This window comes from Melanotaenia boesemani, chromosome 24, assembly GCF_017639745.1.
Source record: "Melanotaenia boesemani isolate fMelBoe1 chromosome 24, fMelBoe1.pri, whole genome shotgun sequence".
NCBI classification, from domain to species: Eukaryota; Metazoa; Chordata; class Actinopteri; order Atheriniformes; family Melanotaeniidae; genus Melanotaenia; species Melanotaenia boesemani.
Window position 1 is genome coordinate 15,015,594 of NC_055705.1, and position 15,119 is coordinate 15,030,712.

Below are 15,119 nucleotides of genomic sequence, written 5' to 3' on the forward strand. Positions count from 1 at the left end.
TCAGACTCTACAAAGAGTTCAAGGAAGCCAGAAACAGGCCAAAGGACAATAAAGGCAAAACATTTGCAATCCCACAGTCTATTGTCATATTAAATAGCTGACTGAGGACTGCAAAGAAATATTGGACAACAGCAACCTGCTACTAGTGACAATAAACAATACAACAGTGTCCTGGTAAGTTAATATTTAGTCTTGCTTTAGTTTAGGAATTAAAACATAAATAAATAAAAAAAATAATATCCTATCAAATTTTAACAAAAAAACTATGTGGTCCTCTGAATGCTTCTTTTGTGTATGTTCTTTGTTTTCCTTCTGGGTCGCAGAATCGGCAGAAGCGAACGGACCGTGATTCATTGCTTCAAGGGGTGCAGCTTCCTCAACAGGTTGATTTGGCAAAGGAATCCCTCCTGGAAGCCCAGGACCTGCCATCTGAGCCTGTTCACCATGGCCATAAACTTATGGAATTCCAGCCACTGTTAGCTCCAGCTTCTCAGAGCTGGTTGCAATCCCAGTTGCCGCCAGTGCCAGCGTCACACTCTCAGGGTGATCAGCCTGATCAGCAGCCACCTGATCTAATTCAGCCAGCCACAGCACCAACTTTTCACAATCGGTTCAGAGAATGGTGATTGCAAAAGGCAGCCGTTGAGGATCAGGAAGGAGGAATGAGAGGTGAGACCCCAAAAAAGCAGCAAACCATAGACAGTTACCACCATCAATGCAAAATGTGTGGTAAGCAAAGAGCAAAATTACTGGCCATACACAGCTACAGGGAAAATGGTACTGTCCTTCATCACACAAGATCACACAGTGGAAAAATTCACTCTGAAACTGTAAAGGTCTACATGTAAAATTTTGTTTTATTTTAAGTGTTTGTTTTCCTTAAGAGCTAATACTGTCCTAAGTTGTTTTACAAAAGGATATATCATTTGCAAGTTGGCAACATGTAAAAATATAATTCTACAAAGAGAAAAGAAAAAGAAATCATCCTCTGAAAATGAGGTGTTTGTGAAAAAGAACAACAACAACAAAAAAAAAAACTCTTGTGGTGTAACAGTAGCACAGCCATCCTCTGGGTGGAAGACTCCAGGTGCAAATTCTAGCAAGAGTATGAAATTTGTTCAACAAATCTGTCAAAATTTTATATATAATACAATAACTGATTATTGAACGATTAATTAATGATTGGTTATTTAGTATTATAGAGAATATACATCATGAAGACTCAAAAATACAAATAAATTCTTTTCTATTAACTGCAGAGGGCGCTGTTTCATTACAAGTAACCAGGCCCGTGGAAACCTTCAGGTACAGGATCCCACGTTCCACCTGCAACAATGAAAGAATGGCACAGAAACGGTCAACCTCACTTAAAGTAGGAACCTGCTGGAGCTCTCCCCCCAAGCAGGAGTGAGAACCCCTCCAGTAACTCATCTCACCCACCATGTTTTAAAGGATATACTAGTGGGTAAAACCTGCAACATGAAAAAAGAATGATTTTATGCCACTTGTTAGGTTCAATAAATCAGGCTGAGATGAGAAAGAAGTGAAAGTATGATGAGGACAGGAATGATAATGACTGATATTTCAAACTAACAGGAACAGAACTGCTAACATCCCTCGTGGGTAATTTTCCTGTTAAAATGTGTGAAGTGCATGGCGTGTTTTTCCTGGAATATTACTCATCCCTACTATTGTTGTTCAGCTTGAAGAAGCTCTTTTTAACAACTACAACGATCTGCTTATCCAAGGAAAAGACCCAGACATCATCAGTGAAGCAGTGGAAAGACAGATTGTGTTTACTAAACCTAACCCTTGTAGGGAACATGTTTGCCAGAGCTGGAGCATAAGGCTTAAACAGTGTGTTAACCATTATCACTGAACAATTCTCTTTATTCCACGGGGCTATTTATACTGTCTGCACACCTTTAACAACAAACATTAAACCAAAAGACATCAGTTTACATTTAGCAAAAGATGCCGTACCAGTTACAAAATACACTTCATTCCTCTGGCAGATCCCAACACTGACTTCCAGAAATACACCCACACACATACATACACACACACACAAAAAAAAAAATTGGCAGGCTTCCCCTATGGGAGGACCATCCAGTGATATGTAAAACATCACACTAGTTATAGTATTTATAACAAGGAGGCCAGACACAAGCTGGGTGAGTAACAACTGATTTTATCTTCTATCATAACTACATAAGCTCCACATTTCTATGCTTAAAATTACAACAGTCTTAATAGTCTTGATCTTTTATTCCACCACTTTCTGTTTTAATCTTAATTTAATTCAAACTGAACTAATCTGAGTTTATTTTTCTGAGAATAAAAAACTTTAGTTTGTTGAAAAGTTTATTTTGTGGTGAGGAGGTTCAGACTGAAAGTTGTGTGATCCTGGATTGTTGCTGCTCTTTGGAAAAATTCCAAGCACAGTTCCACAGAGAGATGGAAAACATTTGGAGGAAATAGGAGGGGCAAGTTTGTTGTTACCATAAAATGTTGATATTACTGGACAAGCTGATACCAAATACCTCGACCCCTCTGTCAAGCAGATACAACAAGCTATTTGTGTTTCTTTCTCATTACAGAGACAATGAAGAGCCAAAAACTGAGTTTCCTGAGCTACTTGCTATTCAAATGGCAATCACAAGCAACTTTTATTGGTAAATTCCTTTTTATTTCTCTCAGCTTTTAAACTAGAGATTTAATATTCAGGGATTAGAACGAGATATGATGGAGCTTGTTTCCAACCAGGTCGATCAGTGCTGCCTGTGTTCCTGCTCATCAGACTGGTGACAGTGGGAGCTGCAGCACAAACTGCCTGGCATGGCGACGATTCGGACTTTGTCTGCAATACACAAAGTCAAGGCTGTAATTTGGGCTGTTTAGATAAGCTCATGCCTGTATCCCCCATGCGTTTGTGGACACTACAGGTGACAATATTTCACTAATGTTTCTAAAACAAATATTTCTGACTGAAAATGAACCAAATCTGTCAACATTCCTCTGGATATGAATCCATATTATCTAGTTTCTGATGCTACATTTGACTGGCACACATTAGATGTGAATAAGAAATGGTTCATGGAGATTGCATAAAAATTTTTTTACTAAAGAGAAAGAGTTTACATGTACACATACATGAGTTTATATGTTTATTTGCAATCCGATGTTCATATATGATCACATGTATGAGTTGGCTTTTAGCTGTTTCACATAAGACTTGATGCCCATTTGGAATAATGGCTTTTTAAAATCACGTACTTCAGTTTAGGACCACTACTTCTTCTACTGAATGACAACCACAAACAATGCTTTCTATACCGTCACCTTCTGGTGACACTATGCAGACGAGTTAATTCACTTTAAATTATCTGATTTAAATTGTGCTGCTCTCCTATAGAGGAAAAAAAAGTGATTTACCTTCCTGTGCAGGAATACTGGGACAAGGATGGTGGTTAAATGAACTGTGCAACTAACCATGCTGTGTCATGAAATTAAAATGCTAACAGAGCTTCAACTTTACTTCAGCTGCTTCTGGTTTTGGCTCCAGGTCTTGTCTTTCTCCTCCACCTAATCCACCTCATCAACCAGGAAAACCAGGTAAGGGGTAAGGATTTATGAAGATAAGATAAAATTTCAGTTGAAGTCCATAGGTAATCAGGGGATCTATAAAAATGGTACTTTTCTATTCTCCTGAAGGTGAGGATTGGGGGAGTCAAAGTCAAAGCTCACATTCGGAGGGCATATCTGGCTTGTATGGCTTCTGTCATACTGGTAGAGGTGAGGCTTCAATTCACATACTTAATACCATAATAATGAATAGATTTAATATAATAAAGATCAAAGTTTTACAAACAAAGAAATATGTCCATTTCTTGTCACAGTCTTGTTATATAACTGCCAGTAAAGTAATATATTTAAGGCAAGGCAAGGCAGTTTATTTGTATGGCACATTTCATGTACAGGACAATTCAAAGTGCTTTACATAAAACAAAGACATTACAGATATTTAAAATAGTAAAAGGCATCAACACATAATCACAATAAAATAATAAATTACATTAAAATGATTAAAAGCAAGATAAGTTAAAAAAGTTACCGTGCAGACTTCATGCATAGGCGCATGAGAAAAGAAATGTTTTTAATCTAGATTTAAAAATGTCTACATTTGAGGAAAGTTTAATCTCCACTGGCAGTTTGTTCCATTTGTTTGCAGCATAACAGCTAAATGCTGCTTCTCCATGTTTAGTCTGGACTCTGGTTTGGACTAGTTGACCAGAGTCTTTGGATCTAAGAGCTCTGCTAGGTTTATATTCTCTGAACATATCACAGATGTATTCTGGGCCTAAACCATTCTGGGATTTGTAAACAAGCAGAAGGGTTTTAAAATCTATTCTGTGACTGACTGGAAGCCAGTGTAAAGATTTCAAAACTGGTGTGATGTGTTCAGATCTCTTAGTCCTGGTTAAAACTCTAGCAGCAGCGTTCTGGCTGAGCTGCAGATGTTTAATGCTCTTTTTAGGAAGTCCTGTTAAAAGACCATTACAGTAATCCAGTCTACTGGAGATGAATGCATGGATGAGTTTCTCTTGGTCTTTCTGGGAGACTAAACTTTTAATTCTGTTGAAGTTTCTGAGCTGGTAAAAAGCTGTCTTAGTGACAGCTTTGATGTGGCTGCTGAAAGTCAGATCTGAGTCTATCAACACTCCCAGGTTACGAACTTGGTTGGTGATTTTAAGAGCCCGAGTCTCCAGGTGTTTACCAATGCCGACCCTCTTCTCTTTGCTACCAAACAGAATAATCTCAGTTTTGTCTTCATTTAATTGTAGGAAATTCTCCTTCATCCAGGTGTTTATTTGCTCCAGACACTGACACAATAAGTCTATTGGGCTGCAGTTATCTGGTGACAGAGACACATAAAGTTGTGTATCATCTGCATAACTTTGATAATTAATGCTATAGTTCTGTAATATTTGACCCAAAGGGAGCATATACAAGTTGAACAGAAGAGGCCCAAGGACTGACCCCTGGGGGACTCCACAAGTCATGGCTACTCGCTCAGATTCACAGCTGCCGATCGTAACAAAATAACTCCGGCCTTCTAAATAGGACCTAAACCAGTTAAGAACCGCTCCAGAAAGTCCAACCCAGTTTTCCAGCCTGTGCAACAGGATTCTGTGATCTACAGTATCAAACGCAGCACTGAGATCCAACAGAACCAGGACTGATACTTGACCAGAATCAGTATTCATCCTAATGTCATTTAACACTTTGACCAGAGCTGTTTCAGTGCTGTGATGAGGTCGGAAGCCGGACTGAAATTTATCAAGATTTCCACTTTCATTTAAAAAGTCATTAAGCTGGTGAAATACAACTTTTTCAATAATCTTGGAAATAAAAGAGAGGTTAGAGACAGGTCTATAGTTGTTCATTATAGAGGCGTCTAGAGTCCTTTTCTTTAGGAGTGGTTTAATAGCGGCTATCTTTAGTGACTTGGGAAAAATGCCTGATGCCAGTGAGCTGTTAACTATCAGTAGATCACTTTCTACTGAGGTAAAAACTGTTTTTAAAAAGTCTGATGGTATCATGTCCAGAGTGCATGTTGTTGATTCCAAATGCCAAACTGTTTCTTGTAGGACTTTTAAATTCGCCATTTTAAATTGCGACATGACATCAGAATTATTTCCGGGTTTTAGACACAGACTAATTTTCTTGTGTGACTGTGTGGAATTATTATTTTGTCTGATTGTTTTAATTTTTTGGCTAAAAAAGTTTGCAAATTGGTTGCATTTCTCAGTGGAAAGGAGCTCTGGGCTTATCTGTATAGGAGGATTAGTAAGTTTTTCAATCATAGCAAACAGAGTGCGAGAACTGTTGACATTCCTGTTAATCATTTCAGATAAATGCAGCTCTCTGGTCCTTGCACAAGCTCATTGTTATAGTTACGCAGGCTTTGTTTGTACAGCTCATAGCGAATTTGAAGTTTATTTTTCCGCCATTTCCGCTCAGTTTTTCTGCATTCTCTTTTTAGGCTGGTGACCACAGTGGTGTTTCTCCATGGTGTTTTCTGTTTGCTCAAAGTGCTCTTGATTCTTATCGATGCAACAGCATCCATTACATTCAAGATTTTCAGATTGAAATGATCCAGGAGTCCATCAACTGACTCTGCACTGGTTGTTGGTAACATAGCTATGGCCTCCACAAACTTGGCACTTGTTCTTTCATTAATGTACCTCTTCCTAACCGAGGAGCAGGTTGGTTGGACATTCTGAGTGATCAGTAAATCAAACAAAATACAAAAATGGTCAGACAAGGCCAAGTCAGTGACCGCAACAGAAGAAATATCAACACCCTGAAATAACCAGGTCCAGAATGTGACCTAGAATGTGGGTCGGTTCTTTTACATGTTGCCACAAACCAAACATGTCCAATATGGAACAAAATTCCTTGACATTACCATCCGTCATGTTATCTATGTGAATGTTAAAATCCCCAGTTAAGATGAAATGGTTAAAATCAGTAGAGATAACCGACAATAATTCAGAAAATTCATCAATAAAATTTACACAGAGTCCTGGACACCTGTAGATGATTAGAAATAGGATTTTAGGAATGTCCTTTAAAATAAAACTAAGATATTCAAAAGAAGTAAAATCAGCAAATGAAATTTCTTTACACTGGAATGAATCTTTAAATAAGGCAGCTTCTCCTCCCCCTTTCCTCCCATTTCGACATTTATTCATAAAACTAAAATGAGGGGATGCTGTTTCATTAAAAACTGTAGCACTTGTGTCTTCTGTTAACCATGTTTCTGTCAGAAAAAGAAAATCTAAACTGTGAGAAAAGATGAAGTCATTAACTAACAGTGACTTGTTGGACAGAGATCTAACATTTAGTACAGCTAGTTTTATGAGGTTTACACTGGTCTCTGTTGTATTCTGAGTTATACAAGGTACAGTTAACAGATTAGATCGATTCACCCCACAAGCTGACCGTGTTCGATTCCTTATTTTACTAACTAACACAGGAATCCTACTGGGTCCAGGCTTGATCTCAGAACAGCTGTCAGTAGTAGCAAAACTACAGCAAGGACCCTGAACGCATCATGGCATGTTATCTTTGTTGTGAATTCATAGGTAAAATTGTCTTTTTTTTTACAGGTTGGGTCTGTCCTGGTTCAGTTTTTACTCTATGGCTTCCAGATTGAAACTCGTCATCGATGTGAAAGCAAACCCTGTTTTCACACAACTGATTGTGTTGTTCCCCGTGCACCCGAGAAGTCTGTGTTCCTGGTAACTGTGTTTGCAGCTTCCTGCATCTCCATCCTGCTGTGTGTGCTGGAGGTCGTTTATGTGTTGTGGTGCAAACCGAGCCAGGAGGACGGTGCAGAGGCCCTGCAATCAGAGCCAGAGGTGGAGGAGAGTCAGAGCTTCCCAGTTCAGCTGCTGGCTCTGTGGAACTCCTGTGCTGGATTCTTGGGTATGGACAGAAAACAGGAAATGAAAGTGATAAAAATATACAGAGATGGGTCATCAGAGCCAGAAAAACATGCATAAGAAGCATCTAATCCTAGTGAATCTTATTATCTGTCTCCAAGGTAAAACCATCCTACCAGTGTTGCAGCTGATCCGACTCATTATTGTCGGGGCAGCGGTGAAGCCAGTGTGGGACAACGAATTAAAACACTTTGTCTGTGAATCTATGCAGCCAGGCTGCAGTCAAGCTGCTTTTAACACAATCTTCCCCTTTTCTTTGTATCAGTACTGGACACTGCAGGTGCTTAGAAATACAACACAAGCAACAGTAAGTACAAACAATAAGACCAGTTTCATTTGGTAATACTGACTTTGTCCTTAGGTGACTTTAGTTTTGGCTCCTGGTCTGATTTTCTTCTCCTACTTGGTCCATCTTGTTGTCACGGCAAAGAAGGTAGAAAACCTAACACAAGATCCTATTAATCATTTAAACATTTTATAGCTCCATTCTGTAAAATTTTTCATGTCTCCAATGCTTTTCTACCAGGACAGAGCAGAAGTGGAGGTTAAAGGCCATGCAGGCCTACTTCGGGCATATGTGGGAAGCTTATCAGCTGTCATTCTGCTAGAAGTGAGTTTTAGCTCCAAAACTAATATAAACACATTATAGATGCATTTCCAAGAGGAGGGAGCTGTACATGTTATTCTCATAAAAACACATTTAAAATATAGAAAATGGAATTTTGATGATTTATATATAAACCACTTTTTAATGTTGCTTATTCTGCCCTGATTTTCTGTGCCTCCAGGTGGGATTTGCAGTGGGACAAGCTTTGGTTTTCCAGCGCCCCCTGTCAATCACCAACTTTGTAAAAGCCATCCCATGCCCCACTACAACTGAGTGTCATCTACCAAAGCCAACAGAGAAGTCTGTATTTATGGCAATCGTGCTCTTTGTGTCATGTCTGTCTGGCCTTCTGAACCTGGTGGAGATGGTGAGTTCACTGTCCTTATGTGATCAAAGAGAGCTGTTGTGTACTTTGATTAAACAACACATTGGTGCTATTTTATTTTCAGGGCTTGGTGTTGAAGGGTTGGAGGGTTGAAAAACGCCAGCAGACAAATTATGGAGGCTTTCAGATGGCATCACTTGTCAAGACAGAAGCAGATGTTAAAGAGAAGGATGCCGATGCCAAACTCAACATATGAGGAGGAGAGAAATGAAGCTTACTGCACTTACCTTTTTCAAGAAAGGGAGATATCAAGACACTTCAGCATAACCCCTTTTATTATTCTGTTTGTATATTAAAGTGCACTTAAACAATATTTAAAAAAAAAACATTGTAAACTATAAAATGTCTTGCAACTACATAAGAAAAACTGTCTTTCATTTTAAACGCATTTTCTGTAAAGACATTTAAAAAATGAAAAAAAAAAGTAATCTAACAATTAACTTTAACTTGTCAGTTGTCCATATAACATCAAATTAAAGATTTTAAAAAATAATTAACTGACTATCACAACTAAATAAGTAATTCAGTGTAAATCTTTTAATAAGATTATGAAATAAGAGCAAATAAGATAATTTATTAACTTATTTAGCTCTTCTTTTTGTTCTGCTTTAGTTATCAGCTAGTTATCAGTTAGTTGGTTGAAATGCCATGGAAGTAAACTAAAAATGATTAAATAAACTGCTGCACTGGTCAGTATTAATCCATCTGTCTAATGACAGAGTTTTTACATTTTCTAAATTGTTGTTGATGATCACATTGCTGGTCCTGAACCTCCAGAACTGACATACTAAACAACATTTATTCTTTACACTGATACCTGATATTGCTCCAAGGAAAACATCCTGTAAACATTTATATAAATATTTATAAATTAAAAAAAAAACATTTAAGAAAGTGTTTTTTACAAATACAAAGTGTTTCTTTTGTGATTCATTGCTAATAAAACAGTAAACAAAATTATCAACAACAGAAATGTGGATTTAAGTCATTTTATTTAAGTTTATTCAGTATCATTCACTTAAATCCTGTTGCTGATTTTGTTCTCATTAATACCAGATTGAACTTAGTTTATTAACAGACAACCACATTTCAGGTAATTTTGTAGATGACACATGAACTTCAAGCCAAACCATGAAGGTGAACAGGACGTCCATCTTCACATTTGATTTTAAGGCCAGTTGTCAAACTTCGTATTTACAAGGTATAAAATGAGTTATTATACATAAAACAATGTCAAATTTAGGGGTTGGGATCAGCCTGTATTTGACATTTTTGCACAAATCCACAATCTTGTCAATACTTGTAAAGATAAAAGTATTTTTATCCTTGCATATTATTTCTTTTCCTTTTTTATTGACAGGATCCACCTCATGAGTGCAGTCATCAGGTAACATCTCTTTATGTATGTGTTGTCTTATAAAGTCCTCTTACGTTTGTCAGAGAACAGCAGGAAAGAGCAGCACCAGCAGTAAACAAGCAATCTGCACCTTCATCATTTCCTGGTGGAGAAAAACAGACAAAAAAAAAAAAAAACAGACAATACATGAGTATTTCCCTCTTTTTGGTTTTGATTTCAACAGCCAAACTAGTTATTTTGTGCAAAGAAAAGATGATTTACTTTTATTTTCTCTTGCTCAGCTGATCAGTAACTGGTTAGATGGTTGACTGGATGCACTGGTCCAGGGATGAATTGGCTGTATGACCAACTGGTGACGAACTTCAGTGAAGAAAGTCTCTAAAGCTGTAGTCAAGCTGAAGTGAGTTTATTATATAGTGTCCAAGTGGATGGAAAGACTTGCATATCTTAGACATTTGAATGAAGACTAACTTATCTGAACAGAAATCAGTTAAAGTCAGTTTCATTTGAAATATCCAAGTAGATAACGCAAAACAAGTTAGACAAGTTCACTAAATGAAGATAATTTAACACAGTTCTGTTCATATATGGAAAGTGATGCAATTTCTTTTATCATAGCTTTGTCTTCAGAAGGCTGGACCTGATCTCCTATGTGGTGAGGTTCATTTACATTTAGTAAATAAATGAAGACTAGCTGTGTAGCTGCATCTAAACTGTGACCATGTCGTGGTTAAACTGTATGTGTGCACAAATGATTGAATATTATGAGTAACGCTCTTTAATTCTCGACTCAGAGTGGAGCAGTTCAACCATAAATCATGAACATGGACCAAAAATTCTCAAGTTAAAGCTGGTGGAAGTTGGTATTTCATAACACAAGTAAAAACTAAGTATGACTACAATAAATTATTTCCAGTCAAGATTAAAACATGTTTTAAATCATCTGAATTACAGAAGAGGTCTCCTTCCAGCTCAACATCTGAAATACATTCCTCAGGTGTTTAATCAAGAAGGTATTGAGCACAGCTGGGATCAGTATTTTGGATGCTGTAGCCACAAGAGTCTTGTCTTTAATACTGATAGATATTCAGATTTAAAATTCTTCTTGGTCCCACATTCAGAAATACTTTTTAATCCAGAAGAGGAAATTTTTTACATGTTACTCTTCATTTATGTGTTTTTACTTTGCAGGTTTAGATGTGACTCTTAAGTAACTTGGTATCTTTAAGCTCTTCTTCTGTTAGCTGGTTGTAGTTTTCTGGATATCTCAATGATATCTGCTTTATAACTTATTCAAAAGAAGATCACGATATGGGAGATAAACTCTACAACTATTTGATTAAGAGTAACTTAATACCCAAATGGAGGATCATATCTGAACAGATAGGCCAGAGAAAGGCCACTCTGTGTGAGATATGCAGGTTCATCATATATCTGAATAAACGTTGGCCTGGGCCAGAGGCAACATTGGTGCATACAAGTAGCAGCAATGAGTTAATATCTGACGTACGTACGTAACAGCAGAAGCAGCCACCACAATATTTTCCTACAAGTTTCTAAAACAGGATTACAGAATGGAGGAGATGAGTTTTAGTTTCTATAGTAACTGGTTCCAGTTATTAGATGCTGCAAACTGGAAAGGAAAATGGCGGACGTATGCGGGGCTGTTGGGATGAAGACATTTATGTAGCTATTAGAACTAATTAAAAGTACTTTTAGCTCCATCGGGCTGTCGTCAGGCTGGGTCCGAATCGTTTTTAAACATGTTCTTGTGCAGCCTCTTGTAAAGAAACCTAATTTGGATCCTTCCATTCTTACCAACAGGCTGATTTCTAAACTTCCCGTTCTATCAAAGTGTGACATAAAATAGTGCACATACACTTACAGGCTCACTTAGATTTTAATGAAGTTTTAGAAAAATTTCAGTCAGGTTTTAAGTCCCTCTGCAGTACTGAAACTGTACTTTTAAGAGTTTTTAATGACCTTCTTTTAACTACAGCGTCTGGAAGTCCTGCTGTCCTGGTTCTTTTACACTTAACTGCAACATTTCACATTAGAGCTGCCCAGTCTGTTTCTGGTTTTAATTCCTTGTCAAGACCCACTTCTTTACACAGGCTTTCAAACATATTTCAGACTGACATTTGCTAGCTTTTACTTTTCATTCCAGTTTTTGTGTTTCATTGTTGTTTTACCGTGTAGAGTTTTATGTTGGAGTTGTTTTATTGTTCAGCACTTTGGGCAACGGGTTGCAGTAAATGTGTTATAAAAATAAACGTGAACTTTAACATAAGTTATTGTCACTGTTGTGTGTAATGAGTATTGAACTGAAGTAAACATGGAGTTTTGACACTTAAGGTTTTATAAATAAACTGAACCAGTCGATCTGAGATCACACATCTCAGTGATGGGTGTTTAAAGAAGTGCAGGTAACAAATTAGATGGAAGAACATTCACATGAGATAAAAATGTAACTGCTAGCAGAGATGTGAGGTCGTCATAGTTGGTCCACATGTTGTTCAACAAGAATTAGAAGTCTGAGATGAATGAGGAAACACTACACGCATGAATCTTGTTTAAATAAATATGAATATTTATCTCAGCAGAAATCAGATATGAGCTGGTCTGTATGAGCCACTATGCTTCTTAGTAGAGTTCACAACATCATCATCATGCAGCGTGCAGTGTAGTTTATGTTAACTGGGATGCATCTAATTACTCATTTAACTCATCATGAAAGTTCGTGGATATACTGTATCAGGTTTTCAGAGCATCACACACCCTCATTCAGATGGTGAGGATCAGTCTCTGACTTGTATCTTGGAAGCTTGTGTAGTCCACCATCTCCACCTTTTTTGATCCAAAAGAGGCTCCAAACCATGACCTGTTCAAGTATTTAGGAGCAAGACCTTTATTTGCTACCACGGTCAAATCATCCTCATAGCTGTTAACTTTGTTCGTGTTTGGAATTGGATTTTGGACAACTCTTTTTCTGCAGCAACATCAGGTTTTTGGTGATTAAAGGATTTCTGGGATCACCACTTTGGTCTTTAGTGAAAGATGGACTTGACAAAGATATAAACACTGTATGGATGTGAGTGATGTAAACAAAGAATATATTTTACTTATGTGGAAATAAATTCTTTACTTTATGAAAGGCCAACCTTGATGTTAAGGCCCAGCGTCTGCATGTGATAAGCTGAGTGTGTGATCCTCCTAGAGGACTGGAGCACATTGTAGCACCATTGTATTTTCAATTCTGTTTAAGTTCTGTGTATTTAACATATATTCTTTTCTCTTAATGGAGCTGGGGGAGCCTTATGAACGCTCGGGGGCGGAAGTGAGCTCAACCGGTAGAAACCAAGGAGCAGGAAGTGCAATGGGCCTAGACCAAGCCAGCTCCTTCCAGAGGGGAGATCAATTGCCTCCATACCTTTTAAATATTTAGATTTGTTGTTTGGATTTTGATTAGTTTGATTTCTTGTTTCATTTTTGGTAATTCCTTTTGTTAAGTAATAAGTGAACTAACAGGTTTTGTCTCATTGTTTAATGTATTTGTTAACCCCTCATGTGTGTTAGACTGGTCTGATCAGCCAGTATGTAAGTGCCCCTTTGTTTCATGTTTGTTAGGTCAGTTTGGTTCTTGTGTTTGTTTGGTGTCTTTTGAGTTACATGTTAAACAGTTAGTTTGAAGTTTTCTGAGTTATTGTTGTACTTTTGTTTACTTTTGTTCATTTGACTTCTTTTAAGGGCCCAAAACAGTTTCGTGAGTATTTTGGGGGTAAATAAAACCCGTTCCTTTTAAAAACCAACTGTGTCCATGTCTTTCACCAGCTCGGTCCCTCACAACAGCTCCATGGGAGATTAACTTACTATGGTAAGAGTTAAATGTGTCATTGAACAAAACTTGCTAAGCTATGTAACATAACTAAGCAATTTCAGGTTATTGTGTTTTGTGTACAAGTGTTTTTTATATTCTATTTTCCAAATGTGTCCAGTAGGATTTATGCTTCTAAAAATTGTAATTGTTTATTTATTATGTGCTATATAAGCTGTAAATATAATCCTTAAGAGTCATAATACAGGATTCAGCACATAGTTTAATCTACTGGAACTTTGTTAAATCACATCGCCCCTGTGTAACGAAATGAAAATAGTAAATAATGAAGTAGAAGTAAGTAGAAGAACATTGAAACCTGCCAAAGAACATCCAAAAGTTGCATTTGAGGAATTTATTGCAACAACAACACCTTTAAAGATAATATTATTAACATGTTATTGTCATAGTTAAGTATTCAATATCACAATAAAAGGGTAATAAATGCTGGCTGGAGGGTCCCTGTGAAGTTTTGTCTGGGACACTAGAATCACCTCTAGATTTACAATCTAACATAAGATGATGAGCCAAAAGGAAAAAGAGCACAATTATAAATTCAGCTATTCAGCTAAATTCATACTGCTGGTCAGTATTAATCCATTCACTCAAATTCTGTTTTATTCGGTTTTCATTATTACCAGATTTTACTTAGTTCCTGAGCAGACAACTAACATTTCAGCTCATTTTGGGTGGTGAGATAGATGAGTTTCACATAAGTTTCATGCAAAACCCTCGAGATGAACAGGAAGCTTATTTTCACATTTGATTTTAAGGCCAGTATTGTTACTTTGACCTCTGTATGCACAAGGTTTAGAAGATGTCATTCTACAAGCAACAGTAAGTACAAACAATAAGACCAGTTTCATTTGGTAATACTGACTTTGTCCTTAGGTGACTTTAGTTTTGGCTCCTGGTCTGAGTTTCTTCTCCTACTTGGTCCATCTTGTTGTCACGGCAAAGAAGGTAGAAAACCTAACACAACATCCTATTTATCATTTAAACATTTAAACATTTTATAACTCCATCCTGTAAAATATTTATGTCTCCAATGCTTTTCCACCAGGACAGAGCAGAAGTGGAGGTTAAAGGCCATGCAGGCCTATTTTGGGCATTTGTGGGAAGCTTATCAGCTGTCACTCTGCTAGAAGTGAGTTTTAGCTCCAAAACTAATATAAACACATTATAGATGCATTTCCAAGAGGAGGGAGCTGTACATGTTATTCTCATAAAAACACATTTAAATCATAGAAAATGGAATTTTGATGATTTATATATAAACCACTTTTTAATGTTACTTATTCTGCTCTGCTTTTCTGTGCCTCCAGGTGGGATTTGCAGTGGGACAAGCTTTGGTTTTCCAGCGCCCCCTGTCAATCACCAACTTT

The 15,119-nt window shown here is 37.3% G+C and overlaps 1 protein-coding gene across 1 annotated transcript; it reads left to right on the forward strand.

Annotated features, from left to right (window-relative positions):
- The first annotated feature begins 2,146 nt into the window (after positions 1-2,146).
- Positions 2,147-9,360, forward strand: LOC121635672. The gene is made up of 11 exons (XM_041978956.1): positions 2,147-2,174; positions 2,601-2,675; positions 2,767-2,945; positions 3,544-3,615; positions 3,715-3,795; positions 7,176-7,494; positions 7,613-7,791; positions 7,873-7,944; positions 8,038-8,121; positions 8,300-8,485; positions 8,568-9,360. Exons 2-11 carry the CDS (start codon positions 2,606-2,608, stop codon positions 8,697-8,699), a joined length of 1,374 nt encoding a protein of 457 aa, XP_041834890.1. The 5' UTR covers positions 2,147-2,174; positions 2,601-2,605; the 3' UTR covers positions 8,700-9,360.
- The last annotated feature ends 5,759 nt before the right edge of the window (positions 9,361-15,119 follow it).

What these genes read in the sequence shown, in the direction of transcription:
- LOC121635672 (XM_041978956.1), top strand. Translation starts at nt 2,606, where the DNA reads ATGAAGAGCCAAAAACTGAGTTTCCTGAGCTACTTGCTATTCAAATGG. An exon ending in TCATCAACCAGGAAAACCAG is followed by an intron (nt 3,616 to 3,714) that starts GTAAGGGGTAAG and finishes ATTCTCCTGAAG; the next exon opens with GTGAGGATTGGGGGAGTCAA. An exon ending in CTCCTGTGCTGGATTCTTGG is followed by an intron (nt 7,495 to 7,612) that starts GTATGGACAGAA and finishes TCTGTCTCCAAG; the next exon opens with GTAAAACCATCCTACCAGTG.